Here is a 25,643-nt window from a genome sequence, read left to right as displayed (position 1 = left end):
TGTGGCTTCTGGTGATCACCATAAAGCCTATCCGGCTCATCAGCCGAGCTTCCTAGCAAGAAACACTTTTTTGAAAATATCTCGCTATTTCATGATCATTCTTATACATCATCTGATGGGTTTCCGCAAAGTCTACAGCATACCCTTCTCGACCTCGTCCTTTCTCTCTTCCCAAAGCGTCTTGCCGGTGCATGAACAGACCGTCTTATCATTGTCCCACACGCCGGCACTCCTGGCAATCACGCCGACTAACGTGTCTGGGTCATTTTTCAACGCCCCTGCAGACTCATCTTGTCTCGAGACGACCATGGCATGGCCAATGACTTCCCAGATTTGAAAAGGTTTGTCGAGATAGGCGCTGCCTCTGCCATCCTTGCCGACGTTGAAGACGCCCAAGAACCCCTTGGCAGTAGCGTCTTCACTGCCTTCCGACCAGACAGGACCCGTCGATGATGCGCCCTCCGCCAGGTTACCGTACTCACGGATTGTAGCTCGGTATGAGCCGGGGGCAACGCCGCGTAGCGTCATGTCGATCAGAGTTGTAGTCGGGGAGACCTGCACCATTCTAGCTAGGCCCCTGACCTCTCGGTCTCGCTGCTCATTCAACTTTGAAGGCGCATCATCTGCATGGTAAAAAGACTCTAGGATGCTAACAGCCGCACCTAAGGACGTGGATGAGTCAGCGGTCAGATGAAGTCCGGTGTTACCATGTGAGCGAGTTTAAACGACGACGACAACAACCCAAAACTCCCCATCTGCCGACAGCAGTGCCGGTGTGACAAGACGAGTTGGGTGGTATCAGGAAACAACTTAATGTCCGCCAAGGGGTTACAGGAAATGCGGACAAATAAGTTGGACTTGGACGAAAAGCCAAGAGGGGAAAGAAGAGGCTTCAGTTGACCTACTGTTTGATCCTCCCGAGCCTCGCAGGATGGCGTCCCTCCCCGTCGCTTGGATGGCGTCAACAATTGTTGATGGTGCGGCTGCAAAACGTCGCCAAGAGAGTTAGCGGCAGGTACATTTTTTCTTTTTCAAACGGTAAGGCGTTCAATCTTAAAGTCTGTCCATCATTCCCCGTGACAGGTTGACGGCAAGGTAGCGAACACAATGGGTGACATCCTCAGAGGATCAACAAGATGGCGCCGTCAAAACGGCAAGCTTGAGAAGCCTCAAAGCATCGTGTGGGACAAACCCGAATGGGGTGTAAGACAGACGAGGGGGTGTGGAGGGATTGGGAGCTTGATTGACGAAAGGGATCAACAAGCCATGAGCCGAAAGAGGGATACTTGGAAAAAGGGAAAGGGAAAGAAGAGAAGGAGGAAGAAAAAAGCTTTCAGAGTTTGCGGCAGAAGACGACGTACCTGTGCCCTCGACGGAAAGCAATTGGTCCTCGAGATTGGCCTCGACCTTGGTGATGCCCCCCAGCTTGTACAACGAGTCTGAAACGTCCTTGACGCAGCTGTCACATGTCATGGGTACGGCGAAAACGGTCTAGTGTTGGAATTTCAGACGTTTCATTAGCACATTTGATTCAGTTGGAGCAGTGAACACCACCACCCAAGTCTGGTGTCTTGTAGGATTTTGTACAACTTGAACTGTAGGGCAATGGTAGTAGCTGGGCAAAGTGCTGAGGCCGTGTGTTTGTGTGTGCGGACGAGAGAGGGATCCTCTTCCTGAGGTAGGCTCCTTCATACGCAGGTCTCCCCCACGCCGGATTGCGTCAGTCCTGACGGGACGGTGCCGTACCGACGACGGAGCGAGCGAGCGAGAGAGCATGGAGGAGCAAGAAGTCCTTCTCTCGGTCAGGTCCCGTGTCCGTGACGGAGACTTTTGGGGGAAGTGGACTGACTTCCTGACTGGACTTGCTTGCGCGAAGCCGAAGCGGACGAGCGGGAAGAGAAGGCCAAACGGGAGACAAAGAACGGCATTTGAAAAAAGAGAGAAACTGTGTTGTACTCACCTGAAAAGGATATGAGACGGTCATGGTGAAGGGTCGTCTGCTTGGCTGCAGCGGGCTTCGTAGTAGAGAACGGTAGTTGTGGATGAAGTCGGGGAGGCAATAGAGCATGCTCTGTCCTTGTTTGGACCCCTTTTTCGTGTGTTTGCGTTGTTGAGATGAAGGAGTTGCGTAGTATAGTTTCCCGTTTCCTAAAATAAAATAAGAGGAGGAGTTGTCGTTCTCGGGAAGAAAGGCCTGAGGAAATGTTGCTTGTTGCGGGTTTGACTCTGAAGACTCCTCTCTTTCACAAAATCCCGGAATTCGAGGTTATTGCTTGTAGGAAATTGTAGTGTTGCTTGCAGTCGATCCAATGGGGTGATTCGGCACATGCAGGTTTAATATTCGTGGCCCATCGTGGAGTGAGTCGTCGTCGGGAAGTGAATATCTGGGCTTTTGCTTTGAAATCGTACTGCCCCTCCTCCTCCCACTCGCGGCCAGCGGACAGCGAGCACGGCGCAATTGGATCGCATCGCCTCATTGCTTTCTGCCATCTTCTGCCCCGCCATGAGAACGCTCGGGCCATTTGATGTTGAAGAGCATCGGCCCAAAGTCGGCGCTCGGTCTCTGCAGCTGAGGTGTACGGGACTCACCAGCTGGCACCACTTGGTCTCTAGATGTCACCACCGAGAGCTGGGGACGGCTTATCATTATCATCACGTGAGGACGCTCCTGGCTCCAAATTTTTGGGAGAAGCTCAGGTCAGCCTACCTATCGAGGAGATCGCCAACGACGCCCAGAACGCGAAACGACGACATTCCTTCTTCCGAGATCCGACGACGACATTGTCGCTGGCTTACCCGCTGCCAGAGCCGTCCGATTGACCCAACCGGTCCGCGAAGAAAAAAAACCACAACGAGACTGAACGTCGGCTGAGGCGGCCGGCCCAAGAAAACACATTTCAAGATGTCGCAAACCATTGGCCTGGTAAGCTCTCCCCCTTTTCAGCCTCCCACAATCGAGTTACACCTCTTTCCCTCCCAAGAAGCAATTTGAATCGGAAAACCCTTTCAACTAACCACAAAATACAACTCTTCCAGACGCGCCTCTCCTACTCCCGCGTATGGCACCAAATCTCCGCCTCGGCGCCCCACGAAGTCCTCTCAACCCAACCGGGCGTCACCCCGCCCTCGCTGGGCCGCCTGGCGAGCCGCATCGCCGTGATCCTGATGGGCAAGCACAAGCCGACCTGGGACCCGTCGACGGACTGCGGCGACTACGTCGTCGTGACGGACTGCGCGGCGCTGCATGTGACGGGACGCAAGAAGTGGCAAAAGACGTACTACCGGCACAACACGCGCCCGGGATCCCTGCGGCAGGTGACGATGGACGTGTTGATGGAGAAGCACGGCGGTGCCGAGGTGCTGCGGAAGGCGGTGAGCGGGATGTTGCCCAAGAATAGGCTCAGGGAGAAGAGGCTTGCGCGGTTGAAGGCTTTCGAGGGGGAGGCGCATCCGTATAAGCAGAATGTTATCCGGTTTGGAGATGTTGCTGTTGGGAAGACGGGCTGGGAGGAGCAGGTTAAGGCGATTCGGGAGGCGGATTCGCAGAGGATATGAGCAGGGGGGCGCTGTTGATGGCTCTCTCATTACGGAACAGTGGCTGTGGAGGGAGGTTGAAAAGCGGTAGGGAGGGTGGAAGATGAGCGAGACGTTGTAGTATAGCCGTCTTGAGTCGGCGTGTATATTCTGTACGAATACGGGCATTCTCAAAAACTATAAAGTCCAATGGCTCTCTGCAATGTGGCGGCGTTTTCTATCGAGTGTTGGATCTTGGTTGTCGTTGATATGATTCGGTCGTGGGATGAGGAGCCTTGGCTGCCCGACATGCGGTTGGGCAATCCACTAGAGTCTTTCCAGGCTCTCAAGCGCGCCCGTTGAGAGAGATACCGAGAATGTTACTACCTGAGCATTGGTACCTTATGAATCTTTAGTACAGGCGAGGAAAAAGAGAAGGGCAGGAATCAACAGAAGAAGGGGAGATTGAGTGTGACATGAGAGAATCTGGCGTTAAGTGTGTAGACTGGGCATGCTCCGTCACGGGTGATAATGTCAACTATGTGAGGACTTGATCTTTTAGCTTCCTACTATTCCTCCTATTGCTGAGTGATCTCAGAGGCTGGTTTGTATGAATATTTTTCATCTTTGAATTCTGCCCCCTGTCGAAAAGCCACGAGTACTGCCGCTTGCTGATGCTTCTAGAATATACATGCACTTCAAATGAATTATTCTCTTCTGTTGAGTACCTTGAACTTGCCGCGAATCAATAAGCACAATTCATACTACATGAGGAACGTCGTAACAAGATCCTTCGTCTAATACTGTTGTCCAATCCAAATTATGAGAGGATGGTCGCTTGTCATAATGTCTGTTACACTTTAAGCTTAGGAATATTATGGCAATTCGGGTGTATTCATTTTTTACATCATAAATCGCAGGGGAAAAAACAACCAAGAAGCATTTTGCCCTCTCTGGAAACCTCAATTTGTAGCATCACGACTGACTCCATGGAAACTCGGCTTGCTCCAGTTTTGGAACGTTCATATATTGAGTGAGCTCATCAATCAAATCACAGCAAATCCGCAAGGAGACGAACATTCCAGATGGTTTGTCATATTCTTAGTCATTGCTCATTATTACTATAAAAATCACCCGGCCAGGCTTGACCAGGTCATGGACGCCGGTAAATGCAAGTGGCGAATCTCGATGGATTCTGACAGGAAAGCCTCTTCTCTCATCCTCACTCTACACCCCTATCTCACTCACCCGCTCCCTCAGACAACCATGCGTCTACAACTTGGCAGTCTCGAGCTTGCGCGCGACCTCGCACTTGATAAGACCGTTGGGACCAGACTGCGGCGCGTAGACCTCGGCGTCCTTGCCCGTGTTCTTGAGCCCCTTGTGCCAGCTGAGGTCAATCTCAAAGTAGTGCTTGTTGGGCAACGAGTAGGAGGCGGTGAGGGTCTCGGGCACGGCGTCGAGGATCTGCTCGCACATCTTGTACATTGTATTTTGCACGCTGGCGCTCTCGTCCTCGGCGAACGTCTTCATGGTGATGTCGCGGGCGGCGCGCCACGCGGGGTCGAACTTGGGCACGGCGGCGCGGACGGCGGCCAGGTCGGGAAACTTCCAGGTCCAGGCGGCGTCAACGTCGGTGGAGAGGATGCGGTCCCAGGTCTCGGGGAGGGTGGTGTATTCGTCGCGGACGAAGCCGTGGAAGGCGGAGCCGGTGGACTTGAGGACGGTGAGCTTCTGGATGGCGCTGGTGAGGGCGATGCCGTCCTTGCGGGAGATGCGGGCCTCGACGTTGCGGGTCTCCTCGCCATCGCGGAAGAAGGAGTGCGGGTGAGGCTTGCCGTCGATGGTCATGCGTGTCCAGCGGTGCTGGACGATCTTGACGTTGGCCGTGTGGATGTGGGCGTAGGTCTCGAGGAAGTGGGCGCCGAGGATGGAGGCGAAGAGCTCCGGGGGGTTGACGGGGTTCTCCTTGGCCTTGATGTAGGTGGTGTTCTTGATGGAGTCGGTGGCGACGACGACGCTGTTGTCGGCGACTGTGTACGAGGTCTCGATCTCGCCCTCGAGGAGGCAGCAGACGGTCATCTCGGTGACGGTCTGGGTGTTGCCGTTCTTCTCGACCTTGTAGACGCGGACGTTGTCCTTGCCGTAGCGGGCGGATGCGAGGTAGGCGGCCATTGTGAAGTTGCGTGTGTGTGTGTGTGTGTGGGTTTGTGAGGTTTGAGAAGGAGGAAAGTGAACAAAACGTAGGGGTCTGGGGTATCACGGATGAGATTGATGGTATCGTATAGACAAGATGAGATGAGATGTTATGGTGATATGAGGAGCGAGGATGAGAGCAAGTTGCCAAGGGGTTCAAGCTCAAGATACGGATAGACTTCAAGACAAAGCACCGATAAGGACGTGGTTGTTGGTTGGTGATGATGAGACAGAGGACAAGAGCAAGGTCACAAGAGAAGAGGTCAGAGGGGCGGCGATAGGTTTTATATCAAGATGCAAGAGAAGGAAATGGTTGAGGTTCTCACTCTCAGATTAGCTTCGTTGGACGTCACCCACCACTGACAAGAGCCGGGCCGGAGATACATCAGCAACCAGCACAGATAGATAGCGTAGTCGCGTCTTGAATCGGCACGCAATGTTTGCCCTCTGCAAGTCTCTGCTTAGCTGCTGGGATGTACGTACTGTGTAAGGGTGGCCCCGCGGGTCGGGGGATGCCAGGTGGGAAGGGCCACCAGGGAGCGGCCCAATGGCCTGGCCGAACTGACCCGATCGCTTGATAGGGCCCGGCAGCCGTGGGGTAGAATGGTCTTATTGGTGTCGGGTGGAGCCCCCGGAGCCCGCCGATGCCCTTTGGACGCTGGGCAGGCAAGGCGCCGCATGCAGCCGCTGTCTCCCTACGGCTCTCTGCGCCAGGGCGGGACCGACGAGAAACGCTCTGGGCCGTGTTTGGTACCTCAGCTCCATGAGGCAAACGCCTCTAGCCTCTAGGGCTTTGAAGGAAAAAATGGACGAGAGGCGGCAAGTTGTGCCGTAACTAGCTACCGTGGGCGGTAGTTGATTTTGCACTTCTTTTCCAGGGTCCGCATCTATGGAACCAATGAAGACTCGACGAAATCAAAGGATCTTACAGAGCCGCAGACGTTCGTGATGTACCTGTTGGACCTCTAGTGGCCGGCTCCGCGCAAGGGTAGACATTTCATACCATGGGAACATGTACATGAATGCTTCACTACCAACATGGGAACACCAAGATACCCACACATCATGCCAGCCGTCTCTTTTGCAAAGCCCGCCGCTGTGCCGCCGCTCTCCGGCCTGATGTGAGGTCGAGGTGAAGTGAGATGAGGTGAGGTGAGGTTTGGCCAAGGACGGGCGCGCGAAGGAACCGGGGGCCCCGCCATTTCGGGACTGTGGATATTAGACCGAAAGGCCGAAGATGCAAATCCTGTAGTGGTGACTGATTCTGACAGAATCATTTCTGTCCATTATGTTTGTTGTGAGGGTGATGGGAGTCTTTGTTCGTCGATATTTCTCGACCCGGGAGGTTGATTCCTATCTCCGCCACGAGTACTGACGAGTCTGTCTGACACGGATAGAGGTGGATGTCCCCGAGGCATCGAATGACTGCGGATGGGGGAGCCGGCCACGTTTCAGCATTGGTAGTGGCAGTTGATGCTGTGGCACAAGCAGCTTCAGACGGCAAGGGATTTCCTCGGGACCGTGAGTAGGATGGTCCATGATGAGTGTTCATGGGCACCTCTTTCTCTCTATGCAATACGCATCAGGTACGGAGATGGGCTCGCCCGAGGTCGACTTGGTCTACCCAGGTTCACCCGAACAGAAGCTGGTTCTTGGATGGAAATGATTATCGACAGCTACTTGACTCTAGGAAAGTCTACGGCTGAAGTTACATACGTAGTATATCATGGCGGGGAACAGTTTGACGGGAGTTCTAGAGTTGCCCGAGCTATCGTGACCAAGATAAGGCGACCATTCTTGTAAGTTCTCGTTGGTCGCTGGTCGTTGATCGTCAAAGTTGGACTGAGTGGTGCCAAGAGACGCACCTGTATCCGTACAGATAATGGGTCAAGGTTTCGTACCTTCCATTATCTGGGGCTTATCGACAACTTACCTGTGTTATCCAGGTCAATGTACCCCTTCAGCAGACGTGACGCTAGAAGGTAGCTAGAAATAGAGGCAGCTGCAGCTTACGGCAGCGTTCCCATTGGTCTCTTACGCAGTCCTCCTACCTTCTGAGCCAAGCACGACGAGGCGTGGTGCCCTGTCTGGGGAAGTACCCGTACTCGACATCTTCTATTGTCACCAAAGGGGGGAAATACATGGTCCAAGCTTTCGGTGAGGGGGACGAAGCGATCAGGAAGCGGGGCTGCTGAGGTTGCTTCCTTCCAGGTTACGGCGCATGCAGCAGCCCAGCAGCCCAGCAGCTCACCTCAGCAGAAGAAGGAGAAAGAGCGAACTTCCATACCCACGGGCACCTCCCAGATTCGCATGTAGGAGGTAAGGCACATACTTGCAGATTTAATAGACAGGCAGAAGCTGTCTAGCACACGTGATCTGAAGGTAATTAACAACCGCATTGATCGTTATTCAGAATGGCTGAATGAATAAGGTAAAAAGGTGGACTTGGCTGAGTGCGTGCATGGACGAGGTCCGACTCCAAATCTGAACCCGAACAATGGACTGGGTGCTGCCAAATCCGTACATACCTTACCTGGAAAGTACTTTCAACAACTCCAGCCTACTACCTACTGACTGTACTGTCTGCCTAAGGTACCTTATTCCTCACGCTCTGAGCTGTGCCTTACCTTGAGCTTCTTTACCTCACCTCTCTTTACCTTCCATTACCTGTTACGTCGGGGCAGGTAAAAAAATTTCGGAAGTGTACTGACGCAGACGCTGCCCACTCTGTCCTTGGAGTCTAAGTTGCTCTGAACAGCTTGAACAGAACCTCGCAACTTCGCGGCAGCCGTGGCCGTGGACACTGCACCACCTTGGAAAACCACCCCTGAACACCACCCACCTCAGACACCAGTATCAGTGCCTTTTGCGGTCTACGGGTGACATTGGCAGCAACCACACATCTTCCCGTCACTGCAGGCTGCGCGCGACCGCACTCGACTTCTGAACGCCGCTGAACCACCAAGCCCGCAGCAGCAACCCATGCGCATCCAGATCCACTACTGAAGCTGTGAGGATCCAGGCTCAGGTTGGTATCCGGCGACCGAGTACCTTACTTTACCGTCAACTGTGGGCCGTGAACGAGCACTCGGCTGGAACGCCGCAGCACCACGCAACAATCGAGACAACGACAACGGCGATTGTTTCCGCCAGGACTCATCATCGATCACGAATAACCCAAGTGCGCAGTTTTATTTCGACCGACCTCAAGCGACACCATCCTCGAGAACATCTGCCACGGTTGGAATCTCCGAATCATCCCTACTACCAATCCTTTCTGATGCGTAAATCGCATGTACTCAGCATTAAACTCCCATCGCATCTCCACTCGGACTGACGTCCTGCCCTCCTCTTGGCGTGGCTCTGCGGGTGGCCGACCAACTTCGCCCATCTGCGCCCAACAGCCTGCGATTCGAACGTTCGCCTGATCAACACCTGCTCCTCCGGACCTCTCTCGCCGTATCTCGACCGCCTGCATTTCAAAAAATTGTCTGAACCTCGATTCGGAACTCCCTACCCACCTACCGCGATAGAGCCTCAAGCGATCGGCGACAGTCCCTGACTCCACGCGGACGAACCCCGACCACGACCACCAAAACCCCTGATACCCCGATAACAACCTTCTATCAACGAGGCAGGATTGAAATAACAGTCGCCCGAATGCAAGAACCTCCGGAGAAGCCCCGCAGAAAGGTGGTAACATAGAGAGGCATCGCCAAGATGCTGAGCGCCTCCGGACAGTCTCAAAAGGCACTGTCGCCTCAACAGTCGGCATCGAGCGCCAATACCCTCAATCCCCGTCCGAGTTTCGAGCGCATAGAGAGCACTGGTGGCCTCCAGCCGCCATCCGCCTCTGTCAATGGATCGAGAAGTCTGGGCGCCTCGGGCGTCAGCTTCGGCCCCCGAGGCTCCTCCCTCAACCCCTCCATCGCCCCTGGGAGCTTTAGTTCTGAGCTGCGCAGCCAGATGATGCCATCTCGCTCTGGCTCCCGAGGCGACATCTACAGCATCGATAAGGTCGACGAGGAAGATCCCGCCACGGCTGCAGAGCAGACTCTAGCTGCCCTTAGGGAACAGCTGAATCGAGAGATGAAGATCAAGGACGGAAGTGAGAATATGCTGGAAGCCTTGAACGCCAAGAAGGCAAAACAAACCAAGGAGCAGAGAGCCAAAGTCGAAGCAGAGCTGAATGCGTCCAACCAGCGCATCAAGAACCTACGGCAGAAGATTACAGACGCTTCGAGATTCAAGGCGACTCCCACCACCCCCACACGACAAAGAACAACTGAGCCATTGTTTTCTTCTGCCAACAATGGCATGCGCTCACCTCCCAGTGCCTCTCGCAGTGGTGCTGGTTCTGACAATGAAGAGACGGCCGAGCAGTCACCAACTTTCCTCTTGGCTGAGTTGCTACAGGCGCTTGAGCAGGAGGGTATGCCGCCAGAATACTACGTCAGTCGAGGAAATAGTCTGGTTGACCTGTTCAGGCGACATCCGACTCTCAAGTATGATCTGGTATGGTCGGTCTTCGGTCTTCGCATGCAAGTCATGCTCCTCAGTGAGGCCAGAGAAGTGGTGGCAGCTGGTTACCGAATGATTCGCTATGCCATCTCAGATGTGTCTTCGTTGAAGAAGATCCGCAGTTTGAATACTGACATTATTGTCGTGACGTGAGTTCCGGCCTTGTTTGTACTTTTGGCAAGACCGTAGCTAACGAGCAGTAGATCTTTAATCAAAGACCGAAAAGCAGATCTGGAGCGTGAACAGGCCTTGAAGTTTGTCCGGGCCTTCCTAGATGTCAAGGATGGAGTCAAAGAGCTTTCACGTGCCGTTGTGAGGACTATAGCCGCTGTTGCAGAGCAGGCTGAAGACCGTTTACGCTCCATCTGCCTGGAAACACTCGCTGAAGTCATGCTTCGTGACCCAGCCCTGGCAGTGGCCTCTGGCGGCCTATCACCGCTTTCTGAGGCTTTGATCGAAGGATCATATAAATCGCCCGAATCACTCACGGCGTCTTATATGCAGATCTTGGACAACCCACAGAAGAGAATCTACTTGCGCTCCGGTTATGATCTGGAGGTTCTCTTCACGGCATTCACAGATATCATCCTCGCAAATGAGAGTTTACTCAAGCAGAACGCCAAGGCAATCACCAAAATCCTCAAGAGCTGGCCTGGTTTGATGATGCTGACTATGCATGACTCTCGAGCCATCAAATCATTGCTCACTAGCATGGTGCTTCCACAGGCAACCATCCGAGAGACAGTCATCGATCTCGTCTACCTTCTTCTCCGGATCAAGTCCCCTTCATGGGCTTCTTCCTTCCTGGCCGGTCGCCGCCTGACGACATATGGAAGGGTAGCAAGCCTCAAATCAGTTACGAACCAGACCCCCTCAGCCAATCCTCTGCCTGTGGAAGAAGACAGTGGAGAGCAAAACTTCATGGATCACTACACCGCCCTGCTTCTGGCCACGTTTGTCAAGGCCGGTCTACTGGAAAATTTGCTCCAAGTTGCCAGGACCAGCGACCCTCAGTTGTCCAGAAAGACGTGTCTTTTGATCGGTGAGGTGCTGAAGCTAGCAAGCAGGCTCCTCCCTGCGACATGGAGCAATGACTTACCTCTACTTCCGGAACTCTTCGCTGCGGCAACTCAGTTCAAAGACGACAACAGATTCGTTGCCTCGGGCATAGTTTATCAGATTAGCTCGGTGAGCAAGACGCTGTACAGGAGCACGCCATCTATCGCGACTGCTGGAACTCTCCCCTCCAGCGATAACCTTGCAGACATGCACCGAAAAAGCAACGCCGGGATTGTGGTTCAAGAGGGCGCAATCCGTCAGCTTTTGGTCGATTCCAATGTACTGAACAGTTCCAACTACTTGAAATGGAACTGGGATGTCATTTCGCGAGTCATCGAAGGGCCACTTCAGGACGGAAAGCGACTAGACGAGGTCAACAGAGTTTCCAAGTTCATGAACAGGATCATGAGCTTCTACCGGCCTTTTAAGCACAGGTTTTCGGATGTTACAAGCAACAAGAATTCTCAAAAGTATGTCAGGATCGGATGTACGCTGATGCACACTCTGCTTCAGTCAAATGAGGGCTTCCAGTACCTGCAAGATCATAAGATGTTACGGCAGATAGCCGAGTGCCTCGCTCAATGCGATCCGGTAAGCAAGACATAAGATCTGCGCTTTCATCGTGAGACTAACAAACAATGCAGAGCAGCGGATTGACATCCACGGATCCAATGTTCTCGCCTGGTCGTCTGCAAAGCACACTCTGCGCAGGATACTTCCCCATGCTTGGAGTCCTTAGTGGTGACCCCAGGGGCTTGGAGCTTCTACAACGCTGGAGAATGTTCAACATGATGTATCACATTCTCGGGCACAAACAGCGCCCTGACTTGATCAAAATGCTCCTCTCAAACTTTGACTACAGCATCCCGGGACATCCGCGAGTGCTTATTGAACAGGCACTTACGTCTGGGACGAGGGAGATTCGCATCACGGCGACGAACGCGCTGCGAAAGTACGCCACCCGACCTTTCGATGCATCCCAGCCCTCCCACGGCAAGATCGACTGGAAGTGGGCCATCGAGAAGTTGTGCGACCAACTGTACGACCCCGAGGTAGAGGTCTGCCGAACCGCGGTCAAGATTCTCGAGAAGGCATGCAATAAGAAAGCATATCTGGAGTATGTTGTCCAGTGTCGTCCGACAATGGACCATTTGGGAGAGATCGGCGCGCCTCTCCTACTGCGGTTTTTGTCCTCGTCCATTGGCTACCACTACCTCGACGGCGTTGACTATATCAGCAATGAGATGGACGACTGGTTCCTCGGTCGAAACGACTCATATGTTGGTGTGATTGAGACCAGCTTGGCCAAGGCATTCCTAGAGAATCCAGAAGAGCACCAGAACCGCATGAACATGGTGGACGACGTTCAAGCAGATGCCGAGCCAGAGAATCATATTCCACCGCACTTCTATCGCGAGCTTGCACGCACTCAAGAGGGCTGCAAGCTACTGAGCGACAAGGGACACTTTGCTGAATTTGCGAGCACAATCAAAGAGTACGGCATGCAATCGGAAGATCCCGAGCTCATGCTGAAGGTCAAGGCCTCCATGTGGGCCGTCGGCAACGTGGGATCCATGGAGCTCGGTGCACCCTTTATCGAATCATGCGATGTCATTGAGGACATTGTTAAGATTGCTGAAGAACACGAGGTGATGAGTCTTCGTGGTACCGCCTTCTTCGTTCTGGGACTAGTCTCTCGATCCGCACACGGTCTTGAGATCCTGTCAGAATGTGGATGGGATGCAAACCTTTCACCACGAGGAGAGTCGATGGGATTCTGCATTCCCAACAACCTGTCCAAATTCTTCTCATTCAAACCCTGGAAGCACGCTATTGCCTCTAAGATTGCGTTGCCAGATACGCAGAAGACCTTTTTGACCCCGCCACCCCCTACAGAAGCGCGTCCGCCTCTGGAGAAGGAGGAGCTGCCGGCCTTCACTAACGAGGAGGCCATCAATCAACGAATCCTGGATCTCGTTGTCGACCTCGGCAACATGGTTCTGTACAAGCGGGCAATGGGTGAACTGATGCAGATCAGGCAGCACAAGGTGGCAGGCTTTAGATGCCCCAAAATGTTCAAGCGCGTAATGACGATGCTTGAGTACAATCACTACCGCCTGCCTATCAGACGAATGGTTCTCGAAATGTTTGACAAAAACGTTCTCCGAAGGATCGTCTTTGACGAAGACAGCGATAGTGGATCTGAAGACGATGATGGAGACGAAGATGGGGAAAACGTATCCTCGGGTGACGAAAATCGAACCGAGAGACAGAGAAGCATCTCAGACCCGTCGGAGCTGGAGACGGAGACTCAGCCCTTGCCGAAGGCGGAACGATCGGACAGCTTGAGTTCGTTTGACACAGACAGCTCAGCTGACTCGACAGAGACAGCGTAAGGCTGTGTTCACCGTTGCACACAACCGCCCATCATCAAGGACTGCTTGGCATTTGAAAGGGGAGGTTACCGGTGGATTTCGAGAGACATCATGATGAGGCGTTTTGCTTGTTGGCTTTTCTTGTACTAAAAATCGGGACTTGGGGGAGTGGATATAGTCTCCAGCTAAGGTTTTGGCCGGCAAAGGGACCTCGAGAAGCCACGGATTGACATTCAAGAGCGAGCAGGGACAGGATGGAGTTGGTGGCCATCTGCATATGGATTCCCAAATGGTGTAGGGAGGGTGTCGGCACGATAGTTAAATCAAAAGTGGCTTGTTTTCTCATGTTTCACTAGGTTCACTCTTGCTTTTCTTGCCAGTAATGGGTCTCGAGTGAAGGCTGTACATACTAAGAAGGTAGGCTTGACTATATCTTTTACGTGATGCGTGACTCACCAGTAAGGCGCGGTCATAGTAAGGCGTGGGAACACGAAGAAGAGTTTTGCAAGTCGAGTGTTTTACGGAGTACCTCACTGAGGTGAGCAAAACCTAAGGGGTGCCCCGCCCCCACTTGAGTGACATCTTCGACCCGCGACCGATCCCTCCGTCGTCAGCCGTGCCTAACCCCGTCCTCCGATGATGTCCGATCCATTTGCACGGAAAGAGGCTCCGGTGGATTGAAACCTTACTCACACGTATCAAAGACTTGTCTTGCCCCAACACGGACTGAAGTCGGCCGCATTCCTCTTTGACCAGCGCACTCTTGCGTTCCTACATTCGTTCGCCATGGTTCAGGGACGAGTTCTCGTCATTGCCGGCTCGGACTGCTCCGGCGGAGCGTGAGTACACACATTCTCAGGCTGCCACTGCATGCCGAGAGGCATTCTAGGAATGTTGCTGACGTGGGCTTAAAAGGGGCCTCGAGGCGGATCAAAAGGTCATCGCGGCGCATGGTTGTTACGCCATGACGGCCACCACGGCGCTGACGGCGCAGGATACAACTGGTGTGCATGACATCCACCATGTGCCGCAGGAGTTTCTGCTCAAGCAGATTGATGCCTGTATTGGTGATATCGGGGTGAACGTTGTCAAGACTGGTGAGATTTGGCGTGACTGGCGATTGTTCTTGGCCCCATAGGCTTAAGCAACTAATTCGGGACCTCAGGCATGCTGGCTTCGCCTGCCACGATTGAGACGGTTGTTCAGGCTCTCAAGAGACACAATGTTCCCAAGGTGGTCGTGGATCCGGTATGAAAGAGACCCTTCTCTCACTTCAGATAGAACCCGGAATTTTCTCACAAAGTGCCATAGGTCATGATCGCGACCAGCGGCGCGGAGCTGCTCCCCCGCGAGGCCGTCGCCGAGCTGCTGGAGGGCTTGCTGAAGCTCACCACTGTCCTCACGCCCAACATTCCCGAGGCCAAGCTCATCCTCGAGGACTCGGGGCACGACTCGATCGAGGTCGAGAGCGTCAAGGACCTTGAGGCGATGGCTAAGTCGGTGCAGGCGCTGGGGCCCGAGTGGGTGCTCGTCAAGGGCGGGCACGCGCCGTTTAAAGAGGACCTCACTGTTGCGCGGAGCGAGGGGGAGAAGGCTGTCGTTGTGGATGTGTTGTATGGACATGGCGAGTTTTGGCATGTGAAGAGTCCGTATCAGAGCTCGACGAATACGCATGGGACTGGCTGTTCTTTGGCTTGTGAGTTTGCAGGTTTGTTTGCTGTTGAGCTGATAAGGCTGATTCAAGTGATAGCTGCTATCGCGTCTAACTTGGCAAAGGGTCTCGGTGTGCCGGAAGCTGTCAAGTCGGCTTGTCGGTACATAGAGGCTGGGATCAAGACCGCCCCTGGGTATGGGAAGGGACATGGTCCGTTGAACCACTTTCACTCTATCCAGACGCTGCCTTTTGCACCGTAAGTTTGCCCTGAGCCACTGATACAGGCAGCGAGTTGACTGGAGTCGTCAGGGGGCGTTTCATCGAATACATGCTCGAGAGGCCAGACGTGAAGGATGTTTGGAAGACTTTTGTGTACCATCCTTTTGTCATGGCAATGGGAGACGGGACGCTGCCCATGGAGTCGTTTAAGCAGTATCTTATCCAGGATTACCTATATTTGGTATGTATGCTACGGTCCCCGGCCGAAATTCTTGGTTGCTCATCTTCTTTCATAGGTCCATTTCGCCAGAGCCAATGCGCTAGCTTCTTACAAGGCGAAGAGCATAGCAGACATCTCAGCCGTAGGTGTTGCCCAAGGTGGTGGACGGGTTGTGTATTGACTCATCTAGGGTGCTACAATCGTTAACCACATAACACGTGAGATGAGCCTGCACATCGACTACTGCAAGGGCTTTGGCATCACTGTGCCTGAAATTGAGGCCACAGAGGAACATCAAGGCAAGTCTATCCCGTGAATGCTGATCCTATGAGAGACACGAGGACGAAACTGACAAAGGGCCATACGCAGCCTGCACGGCATACACGCGCTATGTCCTCGACGTTGGCGTCAGCGAGGACTGGATCGCGCTGCAAATGGCTCTTGCGCCGTGCCTGCTCGGATACGGCGCCGTGGCGAAGCAGCTCCACGGCGACGTCAAGACGAAGCGCGAGGAGAACACGTACTGGAAGTGGATCGAGAACTACGTTGCCGATGACTATGTTGGGGCGGTGAAGACCGGCTCAGGTTTGTGGAGATGATTTTCTGTCATGGTTGACATGATTGACTAGGGTGTTTTGCTGACCGAGAGTAAATGACCAGAGTTGATTGAGAGACATGCCGCGTTGCAGAGTCCGTCGAGTATAGAGCGGTTGGTCAAGATCTTCATTCACGGCACAAAGGTTGGTTCCGATGTTTGTTGGGCGGGGTGAAGCTTGGGCTAACTGTGTTGTAGATGGAGATTGGCTTCTGGGAAATGTTTCCTTACCGGTGAGTTTCGGTGAGGAAGTTTACCGGGAAGCTGGCAATGACATTCTGTCGGTGAGAATCGCTGTTTGTCGAATAAACAAAGGCTTTGCATACCCTCTGTAGAACGGGCCTTTCAACAAAAGACGATGGATGGAGGAAGGGCCTTGAACTGGAAACGGGTGTAGCAAAACAGAGGCAAGGATGATGGCCCCTGTCCCCTCCATTGCATTGCTGCCATCTTGATACTCAAACAGCCTCATAGATGATGGACGAACTTTCTCCGCCTACCTTACCTCACCTTCCTTAACTCGAGTATAATCTAGGTAACTAGACATTAGAATAGGCAGGCGAGAAAGCCAAGCATTGTCAGTCAGGCTGAATTGAACAGAAGCTTCCCATGTCGTCTGATACAGCTTGCCGTGCTTCCTTCCCTTGACTTCCCGCCGCAGGTGCACATGCCGTCCCAATTGCTGGTACTGAGGCCAAACACCAGCAGTCAAAGGGTTCCCTTGCACCGTTTGTGTTGAGAGGCTCACTCGAGGCCAAACGATTTCCAATCATTCAAAACCAGGTCTCCGCAATTCGCATGCAAGAATCTGAAAAGCTGGAGACCCCCGGTTCAAACCAAAGTGCCATAGTAACGAAGCAAAATGAGAGAGAGAAAAAACTCCAGAGTCAAGAACCTTGTCGCTGCAGCAGTGTGCAGTGTGCAGATTTGGCAGAGGTGCCTTATCGCGAGTCAGATCCACCATCTTTTCCGACCGATAAAGGCCGTAACAGGTCCACGTGCATTGAGTACGTACCTTTTTCGCCTTAGCAGGGTCCTTCTGGTAGCGGTCGCCGAAAAGTTTTGGCAGGCAAAGAAAAAAAAAATTCACCCCCGGCCGCCTTCCCTCGCGCTCCCCCAAAACCTTTGACCCTCCTACTCTTTTTTTCTCCCCTTCTTTCATCTGCATCCCTCTCTTCCTCTCCATCTCACAAACCTCCATCCCCTCCCTCTACGCATCAGTCCTCTTTTCGGTTCGCTCCAGAAAAAGAGTCTCTTCGCGTCTTCTACTCTCCCCACGGTCTTTCTTGCCCGTATCTGACATCGCTCAAGCGAAATCATTCACGACAAGAAAAACTTCGCGCGCTCTTTGCAACTAGCAAATATGTCCTACGGCGGCGGATACGGTGGTGGTCGCGGCGGCGGCGGTGGCTACGGCGGCGGTCGTGATCGTCAGGACAGAGGCGGTCGCGATGGCGGCTACGGCGGCGGTGGTTACAACGGGTAAGCATCTCTCTTTGACTCTATTCTCAAACACGTTGGGTCGGGTTCGTGAGGCGGCGGCTGCCTTGGCGCGACGCTTCTTGTCGACACTATGCGTGTTCCGAATCTGGAGCCCGGTGTCTTCAAATCACGCCCACGCGCGCTTCAACGTTTTTGAGCTTCCGATTTCATTCTCGTAAACATTTTGCTAACTCATCATCAGTGACAGCAACGGATACGGTGGTGGTGGTGGTGGCTACGGCGGCGGTGGCGGTTTCGGCGGTGGTGGTGACCGCATGAACAACCTTGGCGCTGGTCTTCGCACACAAGAATGGGGTGAGTTGGATACAAAAGTAAACACCAGCAACGCGTTCGCTAACCCAAACCCAGATCTCAACACAATGCCCAAGTTCGAGAAGTCTTTCTACAAGGAGCACGAGGAGGTCGCCAACCGCAGCCCGGAGGATGTCGAGTCCTTCCGCCGCAAGCACCAGATTGCCATTGCTGGCAACGATGTCCCCAAGCCCGTTGAGACCTTCGACGAGGCTGGTTTCCCCAGATATGTCATGGACGAGGTCAAGGCCCAGGGCTTCCCCGCCCCTACTGCCATTCAGTCTCAGGGTTGGCCCATGGCTCTCTCCGGTCGCGATGTCGTCGGTATTGCCGAGACGGGTTCCGGAAAGACGCTAACCTACTGCCTTCCCGCCATTGTCCACATCAACGCCCAGCCTCTGTTGGCCCCCGGCGATGGCCCCATTGTCCTGATCCTCGCCCCCACCCGTGAGCTTGCCGTCCAGATTCAGCAGGAGATTTCCAAGTTCGGCAAGTCTTCCCGCATCCGCAACACCTGCGTCTACGGTGGTGTCCCCAAGGGACCCCAGATTCGCGACCTCTCCCGCGGTGTCGAGGTCTGCATCGCCACCCCGGGACGTCTCATCGACATGCTCGAGGCCGGCAAGACCAACCTTCGTCGCGTCACCTACCTTGTGCTCGACGAGGCTGATCGCATGTTGGACATGGGTTTCGAGCCCCAAATTCGCAAGATTATCGGCCAGATTCGCCCCGACCGTCAGACTCTCATGTGGTCCGCCACCTGGCCCAAGGAGGTTCGCGCTCTTGCGTCCGACTTCCTTTCCGACTTCATCCAGGTCAACATCGGTTCCATGGACTTGGCTGCCAACCACCGCATTACCCAGATCGTTGAGGTTGTCAACGAGAGCGAGAAGCGTGACCGCATGCTCAAGCACCTCGAGAAGATGATGGACAACAAGGAGAACAAGGTCCTCATCTTCGTTGGCACCAAGCGTGTCGCTGACGAGATTACCCGCTTCCTTCGCCAGGACGGATGGCCCGCGCTTTGTACGTTTCCACACGCTGTTTCTCTGTTCGACCCCAGCTAACATTCCGTAGCCATCCACGGTGACAAGCAGCAGAACGAGCGTGACTGGGTCCTTGACCAATTCAAGACGGCCAAGTCTCCCATCATGGTCGCGACCGACGTCGCGTCGCGTGGTATTGGTGAGTATCATTCCCCCCCAACCTACATGGCAACTTCCAGCAGCCTTGTGCTGTACTTTACTCTTATGTCTAGGGGCTCTCTTGATTGCGCACTCTTGCCTGATGCATTCGTGTTTCCCTGGTTCTCTCTGCTCCTGTGTGGAGTCTTGGTCTGGTGTGCAGCCGTTGGCTCGCTATACTCGCTGTTCCACCCTTGTGCCTCCCATTTGCCTATGGTACAAGCGTGGATGTGGCAATTCTTGATTCGCTCAAGCCGTCCCCAAGATTCCCCAAGCCCGAGGACCCGGTACATTGAACTTTCCAGGATGGCATTTGACGCATATGGACTGCCCTGTCTTCGACGGAGTGAAAAACAGCCTGATATATTTATCAAACAAACGTGGTTCCTGGCTGGAACGTTGCTATACAAACCGTGAGGCGTCTGCTAACCCCTTGACCAAGATGTTCGCAACATTACTCACGTGCTGAACTACGACTACCCCAACAACTCGGAGGACTACATCCATCGTATTGGTCGTACCGGTCGTGCTGGTGCCAAGGGTACCGCTGTTACCTTCTTCACCACTGACAGTCAGTCATCTCTCTTCCCTTTACTACTACTTGACCAAAGTGCTAACTTGTTGCAGACTCCAAGCAGGCTCGTGACCTTGTCAACGTCCTCAGAGAGGCTAAGCAAGAGATTGATCCCCGTCTCGCTGAGATGACCCGCTACGGTGGCGGCGGTGGTGGTGGTCGCTACGGCGGCTGGGGCCGTGGCCGTGGTGGTGGCCGCGGCGGCGGTGGCGGTAGTACGTTTTTTCCCCTTTCCCAAGTCTAGTGGCTTCATCGCTGACCGGACTTTCTTCACAGACAACGCTAACAACGCTCCTCTAGGAGGCGGTCGTCGTTGGTAAGAACCTTGCCAACCGGACTATTCCAAGGGCGAGGTAACTCATCATGCGGCGGCAACTTGCGCAATTCTCATGCAAAATCGGCGTTCACGTAGACGGGGGTTTTAGACTCGAGGTACCCGGGACACGTATCTGTGTCTCCTTCAGTCTGGTATTTTTCCACGGCTATTTTCATTTTCCTTGAGTGTTTCTTTTATTTTGCCCATATCGGTTTGGGGCCTGTGTGCGATATTTTTTCAGGCATGGTCAAAACGTGGATCAGGTTGAACAAAAAGTTAAGACGGAACGGAGACGACACGATGATAGGTGTCGAGGACTGCAATATAGATCCTAATGGGGTCCAGTCACTTTTGATGCTCTTCCACGAGCAAGAATGGATGGCTCAAGTCGAAAGCTCGACAGGCGGCAAAGGCATTAGATGATTGTGTATATCAGACATGGCCCTGTCGAGGGCGGCTTACTGCTCAGGTAGTAATAGGAAGATCATCTCATGAAAAGTTGACCAAACAATGACGTCTTGATGTCGTGCGTGCGTAGTTCTCTATTCGAAACCTATCCTTGTATTGTAAGGCTGTCCAGACCTGATGATGGCGATTTGTCTGACTAATGTGGGAAATCCGTGGACCGAACTGAATGTGTGTGATCTCAGAAAGGGTATTGATATCCCATGGTTGTGCCTGAATGCAGTGGGCGTGCTTCTAACATATCCATCCCCTGTCCTCTATGTACATTCCCCTTTAATGACCAAGACCTGTCAACGGCGTGCTAAGTGTTGTCCACCACCACTTTGAAATCTACCTACACTCTCCCCCTCCCACCATATTTCCCACAAAAAGGGTAGGTGGTACATATATACAAACACATAAATCCTAACCTATGTGATGTTCTTCCTCAACCTCTGGTGATCATATGTCCTACGGATTGCAAAATATCCGGAGGGTGGGAAAAGCCTTGTTTAACTCATTTAATATGGGGGCGGCTTTGATATCTCGGGGCCTCTGGACCCGTCCCTTGCTGCAGAGATTCGCCATTCCGCCTACCGTCTCAGGGAGAGGGCTTGGATATATGTCTCATCATAGGGGTATCGCGTTGATCCCACCATGCGGATTCTCTCCGTCTGCCACCCGCTCCCTCCCCAGATTCTGAAGCCAAATCTGACGAACCAGTCAGAATGTACCTTTAATCATCTCTCTGGCCTGACTCCTTACCCAAAACCTTTCTTTGACAGAGACTCATCCAGTCTCCACCTTGTTCTCTCGTCACTGACTGACGGCGAGACGACCGACAAAAAAAAAGAACAAAAGAGACGAGCCACAGACAAGGACGACCGATGCGTATGTGATTGCATACCGAAGACGTGACGTCAACGAACAGCCCAGTCATACAAAGTCCCATGTCCAAGCCAGTAGGTCTCTTCCACGTGGATCGAATACAAGACTTTCAAAGGCATTCCAGATTCCCCCAGGCAAAGGGCTCAGTTTCCCATGTGAGCCATCGTCAAGTCTCACTTCACGATCCAGAGTAAAACACACATGTAGCAAAAAAGGGATGATTCCTAGCTAGACATACAGTCATACAAAGTACGGCCTATCAAAACTACCCGAGCCATGAGTAGGGCCATATCACCTATAATCCTCCCTTCTCACGCGCCAGCCCTATATCACAGACGCAGACGCAGACGCAGACCGAAAGCCATCCCGATAACCCTGCACAAGCCAGAGTTGGAAAAAGGGAAGATGATAAGAAAAAGTCAAACAATGCCAGGCCCCAATCGATGCTTCAATGCCCCGAAATAAGAAAAGCCAAGAAAGAAAACAGACACCTGAAAACTCCCCGCTGAATGATGCCGAATGATGATGCCCATCCATGCCTTTGATGCCCATACTTAAAAGTCAACATGCATCATGCTCGAGTTGCGAGACTTTGGTCGAACCATATCAATGATGGAGGTTCTTCGAGATGAGAAGCGCCGCGGCCTCACGCCCACAGGCCGAACCGGAGACAGAAACGGGTTACCGTTGGCAGCTGTGCTAAAAGTGCTCGTATCGGTGGTGCCTGTACCCGTCTCAGAGGTGCTGATTCCCTGAGTGCCGTTAATGCTGCTGGCACATGACTGTGAGTGTCGACGTCGCTTCTCCTTTGCTTCCAACCAGCGCCTGACCCCGGAACCCTAATTCCACGAGACAAGATCTTTCTGCTTTCCGCTCTCGTCTAGTTCAACAACCACGGCAGCGAACTCGCCGCGCTCATCTTCGGCCTCAAGGTCGTCCATTTCAAGCTCCACCTCCTCGCCGTCCTCCAGCATAGTCTTTCCCTTTCTGAGGTAGTCGCTTCTGATATCCCAGCCAAACTTCCAAACCCACGTCTCAAGCTCAGAGAAGGCCTGACCGACGGCAGCCTGTTCAGGAGTGGCAAGCGAGTTGAGGCCGAGGAGTACTTCATTGAGTCGCCGCTTGTAGACGATCAGGGCCATGCGAAGGTCACGGGCATATGAAGGATCATAGTCGAGAACAGAGCCATCGAGGTAGCGTTCGTTATAGACAAGCTGAGCCGTGATGGTCTGCAGGAGCGAGCGGGCCAGCTCCGGGCGCTTGAGGGGCAGGGTATAGCTCTTCAGGATGATGGATACCAGCATGTGCCACCACTGCTGGATACACGCCTCGTTGCCAAGATGCATACCGACGATGAAGGCGAATTGAAGCTCGCCGACAACGTCATCGTCGCTAGCACCGCTGGAAAGCAAGTGAGCAGTCGCATCAACTGCCTGCTCAGTACGCTGAGCGCCAACGCTTTCTGCATCGTAGGTCTTTGCGCCCTGGCTAAAAGTAAAGTTCAACTCTGTGCTCGCGACAACACTGGGCATTCTCTTTTCAAGCTCGAGCTCGGCGGGAAGCATAAGCGCACCCCTCACGCGGTCTGAGGTATGCACAGCCCAGTCACTAGCCTGGCGGGCGGTAATTCTGCTCAAGAGAGGCGCGGTGATGGCATTGGTGAGCTGCTGCCAGATATTGGTGTTTCTTGCGAACTCGGGTTCGGGACTAGAAGAACCGGATGTAGCCGATTTGACAGTAGCATTGAGAGCGCGGAACTGGTAGGGTGCCATCTTGGGGTAAATGTCCTGGATGTTATCCTTTTGGAAACGGGCTTCGACCTGACTGGCGGGCTCGCCGATGACCTCGTTGAACTTGTCCCACTGCATGACGTGGATCTTCTCGGCGGCCGTGCTGATGATCCAGAAACCAGAGCGCGTGGTGCTAGCCTCCGTCTCCGATACCCAGAAGAAGTGCGAACCGAGGGGGATGTCCCTGACGCCGACAAACTCGCGGGCGGTGAAGGAGACAGAGTCGTAGCCTACGGTGAAGTGAGCAGGCAAGTCCATGACGAGGACAATATCTCCTCCGCCAAGGCGATACTCATGCTGAGGCGAGACCTGCTGGGCGGTGCTGGCGGCGATGTCGAGAGTCTCGATGGGGGCCAGAGGCGGGGGCTCATCGTCGTCGGAGACGGTGTTGGGGTCCATGGCGACTTGTTGCGACAGGGAGGAGTCGACGGGCTGGTGTACGTGCAAAGAGCCGAGAGGATGAGCGCCGGTGACGCGGATGGATTTGCAGGATGGAGCTCTGGTGGAGACGGAAGAGTCGGACTTTGGCAGGCCCGAATTTTTGAAGAGGGCGGGCCGGAGGGGGGCGTCGATGGAGGCGCCGGCGGTCATATTTTTTTTGGAGATGGTGGGAATGGCCCCCACTACCGTCCGAAGTTGAGAATCGTCGGATAAATTGAGGTGCGGAGAGGATACGGCCTAGTTCTGATGGGTATCGAGCGGATGGTATATCTGAATAACAAATACGAAAGCGGCGTGTCGCTGACGATTCTTGAGGAAGAGCAAGGCGTCGTCGAAAAAATTGCGTTGCGATGGTTTTTTTCTTGGTTGTACTGGCGACGGATTGGCGCGGGGAAGAAGAGTTGGCGAGAATAAAAGACGAGAGAAGAACGAGTGACGATACAGCAGCTCGGGACTGCCTGAGATTGCCGTTGGGCGAATCCAGCCTCTGGAAATACACTCTCGGTCGGGAAGTAGGTATCCGTAGGTAGACGCCGAAAAAGATGGAAAAATAAGGTGCAGGTGAGAAAAGTCGACCAGGTTGTAGGTAGCAGTCAGGGAGGTAAGGTAAGGTAGGGTGAGGTTGTGCCGGCCAAAAAGACGCGACGGAGGGCAGACGGGGCAGCAAAGCAAGCCCTGACGCGACCGAATTGCGAGACTTGAGAGGAACAAGAAAAAAAAAAGACTTCAAGAGCTGTGGAAGGAGAAAGAGAGAGGGAGAAAGATCGAGGAATGCGACCCTGCAGAGGCAGCAACCAAGATTTATTATTGTCTGGCGCGGCGTGCCTCTTTCCTTCCCATGCTTACACAGTATCCATCTTGACGTCCCTCCCCCCTTCTTCCCCCCTCCATCTCACCCGGGGGATTCCTTCCCTCAGACAACAGTAGGATGACAGCAACATTTTCCAACAACCACAGACGGGCCTGGCCCATCCCCTCACCTAGCTTCGTTTCCGTTCGAGACAATGCGGCAGCCCGGCGAAAACAAAAGGAACGAGGGGGCGAGAGCGATACCTTAGCTGCTCGTATGCTGTTGCCGTATGCCCGCGGTACACGTTCCAGGTTTGAGGACTGCATACTACGTCATGCGTAACCTCTGCTAAGATTACCCATCTCACCTGAGTGTGGTGGTGGAAGGTGGGAGACGCGGAACGGCATTACCGTACCGGTAGGGCGGCAAGCCTGATGGTTCAGCACTGTAGTTCCAAGGTCTGTAGGTGTCAACTGTTGGAGCACCTCAGTACTCGTTCGAGTGTGTAAGGTACGGAGTCTTAAGGGAGATTGTCCTTTCGAATCTTCAGGGGACGTGAGCAAGTGGCGACCACGATAGCGATAAGCGAGCCCCAGGGAAGCATCGCGATATTTCCACCCATCGATCGTTCCAGGCGACCGATCACCCATTCGTGCCTGTCATTGACCATGATCCTTTCCAAGTCCCCTGCACTGAAGGCCCCAACCAACATCCGTGTGCCATGGGGCCCGGAACCAAGCCAACGGGGAAAACGCCTCGATCTCAGCTTGAGCGAAAATGGGCTTGTCCTACCCGTTTCTAAGTCCCTTAGGTTATCTTAGCTCATGGATGTCAAAACAAGCCTGCCATCCCGTCAACCGTCCCAAGAATCGGGCCAAGGTACCGAGGATGAACACCGACCGGTACGGATACGCCCAGAAATGCCCACCGTCCACACAGTGGAGCACCACCCGCCGTTCGGGTTCCGTCAAGCAACCAACGTCTTCTCTCTTCTTCTTCTCCCCCCCGCCCCGCCCCGAAGCGACATCCGTAATCCCCCCCCCCCCCCTCCTCCCTCGATCCCCACTCTT

The 25,643-nt window shown here is 53.7% G+C and overlaps 8 protein-coding genes across 8 annotated transcripts; 4 read left to right on the top strand and 4 right to left on the bottom strand.

Moving 5' to 3' along the window:
* Positions 1 to 132: 132 nt before the first annotated feature.
* BDP55DRAFT_544667 (heavy-metal-associated domain-containing protein) lies at positions 133 to 1,984 on the bottom strand (the record flags this gene model as incomplete). Its single annotated transcript, XM_060568498.1, has 4 exons — positions 133 to 662; positions 906 to 983; positions 1,362 to 1,491; positions 1,961 to 1,984. The coding sequence occupies 4 exons, from the start codon at positions 1,982 to 1,984 to the stop codon at positions 133 to 135; spliced, it is 762 nt and encodes a 253-aa protein (XP_060433646.1).
* A 918-nt stretch (positions 1,985 to 2,902) lies between these two features.
* Positions 2,903 to 3,555, top strand: BDP55DRAFT_628483 (50S ribosomal protein L13; the record flags this gene model as incomplete). The annotated part of the gene is made up of 2 exons (XM_060571907.1): positions 2,903 to 2,923; positions 3,037 to 3,555. The coding sequence occupies 2 exons, from the start codon at positions 2,903 to 2,905 to the stop codon at positions 3,553 to 3,555; spliced, it is 540 nt and encodes a 179-aa protein (XP_060433645.1).
* A 1,226-nt stretch (positions 3,556 to 4,781) lies between these two features.
* BDP55DRAFT_652169 (uricase) lies at positions 4,782 to 6,162 on the bottom strand. Its single transcript, XM_060574103.1, has one exon. It carries the CDS (start codon positions 5,686 to 5,688, stop codon positions 4,786 to 4,788), a length of 903 nt encoding a protein of 300 aa, XP_060433644.1. The 5' UTR covers positions 5,689 to 6,162; the 3' UTR covers positions 4,782 to 4,785.
* A 447-nt stretch (positions 6,163 to 6,609) lies between these two features.
* Positions 6,610 to 7,084, bottom strand: BDP55DRAFT_384472 (uncharacterized protein). Its single transcript, XM_060567181.1, has one exon. The coding sequence runs from the start codon at positions 6,984 to 6,986 to the stop codon at positions 6,675 to 6,677; it is 312 nt and encodes a 103-aa protein (XP_060433643.1). The 5' UTR covers positions 6,987 to 7,084; the 3' UTR covers positions 6,610 to 6,674.
* Positions 7,085 to 9,429: 2,345 nt separating this feature from the next.
* Positions 9,430 to 13,685, top strand: BDP55DRAFT_544633 (Rapamycin-insensitive companion of mTOR, N-term-domain-containing protein; the record flags this gene model as incomplete). Its single annotated transcript, XM_060568494.1, has 3 exons — positions 9,430 to 10,379; positions 10,434 to 11,880; positions 11,934 to 13,685. 3 exons carry the CDS (start codon positions 9,430 to 9,432, stop codon positions 13,683 to 13,685), a joined length of 4,149 nt encoding a protein of 1,382 aa, XP_060433642.1.
* A 765-nt stretch (positions 13,686 to 14,450) lies between these two features.
* On the top strand, positions 14,451 to 16,589 carry BDP55DRAFT_544838 (phosphomethylpyrimidine kinase; the record flags this gene model as incomplete). The annotated part of the gene is made up of 11 exons (XM_060568521.1): positions 14,451 to 14,503; positions 14,580 to 14,761; positions 14,830 to 14,912; positions 14,976 to 15,360; positions 15,415 to 15,574; positions 15,628 to 15,778; positions 15,834 to 15,899; positions 15,948 to 16,060; positions 16,092 to 16,342; positions 16,418 to 16,497; positions 16,551 to 16,589. 11 exons carry the CDS (start codon positions 14,451 to 14,453, stop codon positions 16,587 to 16,589), a joined length of 1,563 nt encoding a protein of 520 aa, XP_060433641.1.
* Positions 16,590 to 17,450: 861 nt separating this feature from the next.
* Positions 17,451 to 20,718, top strand: BDP55DRAFT_652154 (P-loop containing nucleoside triphosphate hydrolase protein). The gene is made up of 6 exons (XM_060574102.1): positions 17,451 to 17,834; positions 18,037 to 19,172; positions 19,224 to 19,331; positions 19,773 to 19,901; positions 19,958 to 20,119; positions 20,205 to 20,718. The coding sequence occupies exons 1-6, from the start codon at positions 17,716 to 17,718 to the stop codon at positions 20,222 to 20,224; spliced, it is 1,674 nt and encodes a 557-aa protein (XP_060433640.1). The 5' UTR covers positions 17,451 to 17,715; the 3' UTR covers positions 20,225 to 20,718.
* A 1,673-nt stretch (positions 20,719 to 22,391) lies between these two features.
* BDP55DRAFT_725347 (AAR2 protein) lies at positions 22,392 to 23,933 on the bottom strand (the record flags this gene model as incomplete). The annotated part of the gene is made up of 1 exon (XM_060579003.1): positions 22,392 to 23,933. One exon carries the CDS (start codon positions 23,931 to 23,933, stop codon positions 22,392 to 22,394), a length of 1,542 nt encoding a protein of 513 aa, XP_060433639.1.
* Positions 23,934 to 25,643: the final 1,710 nt, after the last annotated feature.

The sequence above is a fragment of the Colletotrichum godetiae genome (genome assembly GCF_030913485.1).
Source record: "Colletotrichum godetiae strain CBS 193.32 chromosome Unknown BDP55scaffold_7, whole genome shotgun sequence".
Lineage (NCBI taxonomy): Eukaryota > Fungi > Ascomycota > Sordariomycetes > Glomerellales > Glomerellaceae > Colletotrichum > Colletotrichum godetiae.
This window is presented reverse-complemented; position numbering and strand designations above follow the sequence as displayed.

Coding starts and splice junctions, on each gene's coding strand:
- BDP55DRAFT_652154 (XM_060574102.1), top strand. CDS start 17,716: ATGTCCTACGGCGGCGGATACGGTGGTGGTCGCGGCGGCGGCGGTGGC. Junction 17,835..18,036: donor GGCGGCGGTGGTTACAACGG/GTAAGCATCTCT, acceptor ACTCATCATCAG/TGACAGCAACGGATACGGTG. Junction 19,332..19,772: donor CGTCGCGTCGCGTGGTATTG/GTGAGTATCATT, acceptor CCCTTGACCAAG/ATGTTCGCAACATTACTCAC.
- BDP55DRAFT_652169 (XM_060574103.1), bottom strand. CDS start 5,688: ATGGCCGCCTACCTCGCATCCGCCCGCTACGGCAAGGACAACGTCCGC.
- BDP55DRAFT_384472 (XM_060567181.1), bottom strand. CDS start 6,986: ATGATTCTGTCAGAATCAGTCACCACTACAGGATTTGCATCTTCGGCC.